The 6,000-nt window shown below is 48.6% G+C and overlaps 1 protein-coding gene across 1 annotated transcript; it reads left to right on the top strand.

Annotated features, from left to right (window-relative positions):
* Positions 1-349: 349 nt before the first annotated feature.
* LOC115834117 (carcinoembryonic antigen-related cell adhesion molecule 19-like) lies at positions 350-2,258 on the top strand. The gene is made up of 3 exons (XM_030808876.1): positions 350-404; positions 1,012-1,380; positions 2,125-2,258. Exons 1-3 carry the CDS (start codon positions 350-352, stop codon positions 2,127-2,129), a joined length of 429 nt encoding a protein of 142 aa, XP_030664736.1. The 3' UTR covers positions 2,130-2,258.
* Positions 2,259-6,000: the final 3,742 nt, after the last annotated feature.

Consider the following 6,000-nt stretch of genomic DNA (forward strand, 5'->3'; position numbering starts at 1 on the left):
GGGGGAATTGTTCAAACAGAGGCTGTTATGACTATTGCTATAGTGACTGCTGTTGTAGTCACACTGAGTGAGAAAAAAAGGTTGAAGAGGGTCAGGGGAGGAGTCCTGGGAAGTTCCCCAGTTACCCTGAAAAACTGGTTCAACCTCTGTGCTCCCATCCCAGGGAGTGTAGGTGGAGCCTCCAGAGCCAGCGGACAGGGCATGCTGGGGCTGGGCCAGCCCCCAGCGGTGTCTCTAAGGCACCCTGGGATCCCCACTGAGCTGGCCTACTTCAGACAGCCAGGGCCCACCCCTCTGGCCCCCTTAGTGTCCAGTTCGTGGCCCCTTGGCATTTCCACAAGACGCCAAGATGGAGATTCCCATGGGGACCCAGGGCTGCTTCTCAAAGAGCCTCCTGCTCTCAGGTAAGGAGGAAATAGACCCTAAAGGCCAAGGGGAGAAATGGAGACTCAGCCCAGAGATTGAAGTTTCCTCTTAGAAGTAGGGAAAGATTACCTGAGAGGATGAAATTAGAGTAAGATGGGGGAGGGGCAACAGAATCACAGCCTCATTGCCATTTTATCTATAGAATTTTCTATAATGTTAGGACCATGGAGGCAGGAATTTATGTATGTTTGTTTCCCTGCTATATCTCCAGTGTCTAGAATTGAAGGAAGTTTAGATGTATTATATATAGTTGGTATTATAGCTTATACATTACATATGCCTCTAAGTATTGGTTGAATAAATGAATGAATGAATGAATTCAGACAGTCCATGTGTTTAGAAGCAGGCCACACAGCATCTCAAGGTAGAAAAACCTCTGGATCAATAGGATGGCAAATCTGTGGTATCCATGCCTGTGTTCCCACTCCTGCACCGAGGGCAGACATCACTATCAATCCCAGCATTGTTTCCAGTGAGCAGCACTCAGAGTCCTTGCTCCCTGCTGAAGATCTCTATCTAGAGAAGAGCATGCCATGGTCCCTGGCAACAGCCCTGATCTCAGCCCTTCCCTATAACTTCCCACAGCCTCAATCCTGGTCCTCTGGATGCTCCAAGGCTCCCAGGCAGCTCTCCACATCCAAAAGATTCCAGAGCAGCCTCAAAAGAACCAGGACCTTCTCCTGTTGGTCCAGGGTGTCCCAGACACCTTCCAGGACTTCAACTGGTACCTGGGGGAGGAGACGTATGGAGGCACGAGGCTATTTACCTACATCCCTGGGATACAACGGCCTCAGAGGGATGGCAGTGCCATGGGACAGCGAGACATCGTGGGCTTCCCCAATGGTTCCATGCTGCTGCGCCGCGCCCAGCCTGCAGACAGTGGCACCTACAAAGTAGCTGTTACCATCAACTCTGAATGGACTATGAAGGCCAAGACTGAGGTCCAGGTAGCTGGTAAGTGTTAGGGTCTGGGGATGAGGTGAGGAAGCTAATGAGCCCTGAGCAGCTACCATGCACCAGGTGCTGTGCAAACGCCATTTCATTTGGTCCTCTCATTCATTCACTCGACACATATTGAGCGTCTACTGTGTACCAATCCCCAGAGATAGTCTTTAACCCTCACATGCATTAACTAATAAAATATCTAAGAAATGCCTGCCTTGTGCCTGACACTGGAGAATGCACCATCTCATTTACCTTTCACATGCACTAACATTAACCAAATTTTTATCGAGCACTTACTGTATGCCTGGTTGTGAGGAATGCATCCTCAATCTTTATGTTCATAAAATGAGTATTTACTGATGAATCCACTCGGGGCAAAGTGTGAGGGAAAGGCAGTGGGCAATAATGACAGCTGGCATTTCTTGGGTGATCATTAAGAGCCAGGCACCATCTTAAACATTTTCCCTAAAAGCATAGTTTCTCAGCTTCAGCACTACTGATGTTTGTATTGGCCAGTTCTTCCTAGTAGAGGGTTTGTGCATTGCAGAGATTTCAGCAGCACCCCTGGCCTCTACTCACTAGGTACCAGTAGCAGCTTCCTAGTCATGCCAACCAAAAATGCCTTCAGATATTACCAAATGTCTCCACCCTGGGATAAGAATCACCCCTGGTTGAGAACCACTACTCTATATTTATCATTTTTACCTTAAAACAACTCCATGAGGCGGGTGCCATTCTTGTCTCCATTTACAGATTGAAAAATGGAGGCATGCAGTGGTTATGACTTGCTGAGTAAAGAATACGAACCAGAATGATGTGACATGGGAAAGGAGGTCATCAGGGAGACCTCACTCAAGAAGTGACCTTAGAGGAGAGACCAGAAGAAGGTGATTGAGGGAGGGAGGTGCTGTGGCCCCTTGGCATTTCCACAGGACACAGATCCCCTCAGAATTTATATGTTGAAATTCTAAACCTCCAAGATGATGGTATTAAAAGGTGGGCTTGGCTCGGCATGGTGGCTCACACCTGTAATCCCAGCACTTCGGGAGGCTGAGGCGGGTCGATCACCTGAGGTCAGGAGTTCGAGATCAGCCTGGCCAACATGGTGAAGCCCTGTCTCCACTAAAAATACAAAAATTAGCTGGGCGTAGTGGCAGGTGCCTGTAATGCCAGCCACTTGGGAGGCTGAGGCAGGAGAATCACTTGAACCTGGGAGGTGGAGGTTGCGGTGAACTGAGATTGCGCCACTGCACTCCAGCCTGGGCAACAGAGCAAAACTCCGTCTCAAAAAAAAAAAAAAAAAAAGTGAGGCTTTTGGGAGGTGATTAGATCATGAGGGTAGAGCACTTGTAAATAGATTGTATGCCCTTATTTTTTTTTTTTTCAATTTAAAAATAAGATTGTGTGCCGGGCACGGTGGCTCATGTCTGTAATCCCAGCACTTTGGGAGGCCGAGGCGGGTGGATCACAAGGTCAGGAGATCGAGACCATCCTGGCAACATGATGAAACCCCGTCTCTACTAAAAATACAAAAATTACCAGGCGTGGTGGTGGGCACCTAGTCCCAGCTACTTGGGAGGGCTGAGGCAGGAGAATGGCGTGAACCCGGGAGGTGGAGCTTGCAGTGAGCCGAGATCGCGCACCGCATTCCAGCCTGGGCGACAGAGCGAGACTCCTGTCTCAAAAAAAATAATAATAATAAATAAATAAATAAAATAAAAATAAAAATAAGATTGTGGGACAGGGTCTTACTGGTATTGCTCAGGCTGGTCTCAAACTCCTGGCCTCAAGCAATCCTTCCACCTTGGCCTCCCACTACTGGGATTACAAGAATAAGCCACATGCCCAGTCTCAGCCACTGTAACCTCCACTCCTGGGCCAAGCGATCCTCCCACCTCAGCTTCCCATGTAGCTGGGACTGTAGGTGCCTGCCATCACACCCAGCTAATTTTTTTAATTTATTGGTAGAGACTGGGTTTTGCCATGTCGCCCAGGCTGGTCTCCAACTCCTTAGCTCAGGCAATCCACCCACCTCGGCCTCCCAAGTGCTGGGATTACAGGCGTGAGCACCACTCCTGGCCCTATTAAATTTCAAAATGGGTTTTGGACACTGAATAGAAAAAATTTTAGAGAAATGGATGAAATAGGCAAAAGTTGACTCAACATATGCATTAATTTGATTACACAAATCTGCATAAAATGACACTCTAGTTGGTTGGAGATAACAGTCCTTACTTCATCATGGAGCCTGAAGTGGCTTCTCCCCACATTTCTGGGGCTCCCAGGTCACAGGTGCCCCTTTTGGAAGCTGACAGCATGGTCATTAAGGAGTTCAGGTGGCCTGGGTATGATCCCAGCACTGCACTTATGTGAGCCATCAAGCAAGTCAATTTACTGTTCCGTGCCTCAGCTTCCTTATCTGTAAAATGGCACAGAGCTTACTTCTTTGTTGGATCATTGAGAGAACAGCATGTGCGTATGTGTGTTATTTCAAACTTCATAACAACCCTAAGAACTAGGTATTCGTATTATCCTCATTTCACAGACGAACCAAGTCACAGAGAGATTGAGTAATTTCCCAAGGCCACACAGCTAGTAGGCAGCATTAGGATCTCAATAGTCTATGAGCTTAGCTGCCAAGAAGGTTGGGACAGAACAGATGTCCAGCTTGAGAGTAAAGCTGGGAGGTCAGAGGGTTAAGAGCCAGGTAGGCGTGGTCTTAATTTTGGCAAGTCCAGTTTAAGAATCCTCCGAGTCCCCTTACATTCCTGCAAAACACAGCACAGAACCTCATCCTTCTGCTGAAAGGATTCAGGTATCATCAAACTGAGGTAAGAAAAAGCAAAGGAGGATTGGGTCTTGGGCTTGGTGCTCATGTCTGTAATCCCAACAACTCTTGGGAGGCCAAGGCAGGAAGAACTGCTTTGAGTCAGGAAATTGAGACCAGCTTGAGTAATTTAGTGACACCCCTTCTTTACAAAAATTTGAAAATTAGCCAGGAGTGGTGGTGTGCACCTGTAGTCCCAGCTACTTGGGGGACTGAGGTGGGAGGATGGCTTAAGCCCAGGAGTTTGAGGCTGCAGTGAACCGTGATCATGCCACTGCACTCCAGCTGGGCAACAGGTGAGACGCCATTTCAAAAAAGAAAAAAATCAGTTTGATGGGGTATGGTTGGGGAGCATGTCAGCAAAGCAGATTTTGGATGTGCTGAGGATCATATGAAATCCTAGGAAGTGGCAACATAGAGATAGGGGACAACTAAGGAGTTCCATCTGGGACATGTTGAATTTTTTTTTAATAGAGATAGGGTCTCACTATGTTGCCCAGGCTGGTCTCGAACTCCTGGGCTTAAGTGATCCTCCCGCCTCTGCCTCCCTAATTGCTGGGATTACAGGTGTGAGCACTGTGCCCGGCCGCTGGACATGTTGGATTTTATGTGCCACCCAGATGGTTGGATACTCAGATCTGAAAAGCAGGAGAAAGCTCTGGGCTGGAAATAGGAAACTGCACCTCAGTTCTCCATGCAGTCACTGATACAGTCGGGTGGGGGATTGGGGAGCCCTCAGGAGACATCACACAGTCCCCCTCTCTCTTTCTTTCTGTCATCCCTCAGAAAAGAATAAGGAGCTTCCCCAGTACATACCTGCCCACCAACGCCGGGATCCTGGCGGCCACCATCATTGGATCTCTTGCTGCCGGGGCCCTTCTCATCAGCTGCGTTGCCTATCTCTTGGTGACAAGGAACTGGAGGGGCCAGAGCCACAGGTACAGGGCCCCCAGGCATCCCTCTCCTGTCTCCTCCCATTGTCTTCTCAACCCCATGGATTCTTCCACAAGTCACATCATCCGGCTCATACACAATCTCATCAAATCTCAGAACTCCTGGGGTGAAAAGGATCTTTCTATCCTGTATTAACAGAATTCTGCATTGCAAGGGACAGGAAACCTATTCTTAAACTGACTTACCAAAAACAAGGAATTTTAGACAGGGTCTCACTCTGTCACCCAGGGCTGGAGTGCAGTGGCGCCATCACGGACTCCCTGCAGCCTCAGTCTCCCAGGCTCCAGTGATTCTTTCACCTCAGCCTCCAGGTAGCTAGACTACAGGTGTGCACCACCAGGCCTGGCTAATTTTTTTTATTTTTGTAGAGATGGGGTTTTGCCCAGGCTGGTCTCGAACTCCTAAGCTCAAGTGATCCTCCCAGCCTTGGCCTCCCGAAGTGCTGAGAATCAGGCATGAGCCACTGTTCCCTGCCCAAAAGCAAGGAATTGTTAATACTACATAACTTATTAACTTCAGGTAGGGCTGCATCCAGGGGCTCAGTGTTCTCAAGTGGACTCCTTTATATACTCCTCAACTCTGTCTTTTTCTTCGGTGGCATTCTCAGGCAGGGCTCTCCCTGTTGAGACAAGATACTCCCAGGGGGCCCGGGCTCATACTCCACTGGTTTAGCCATTCTAGCAAGGAGACCACCTTGTTCCTGGTATTCCAGCAAAAGCCCAAGTCTACCTTCATTGGCTTGATCAGATCACATGACTTTTTATGAACCAATCACTGTGGCCAGGGGTTGGTGGCCAGGGAAAAGCTCCTGATTGGCCAAACTTGGGCTATTTGTGCAGCCCTAGAGC

The sequence above is a fragment of the Nomascus leucogenys genome, unplaced genomic scaffold (genome assembly GCF_006542625.1).
Source record: "Nomascus leucogenys isolate Asia unplaced genomic scaffold, Asia_NLE_v1 001560F_32125_qpd_obj, whole genome shotgun sequence".
NCBI classification, from domain to species: domain Eukaryota; kingdom Metazoa; phylum Chordata; class Mammalia; order Primates; family Hylobatidae; genus Nomascus; species Nomascus leucogenys.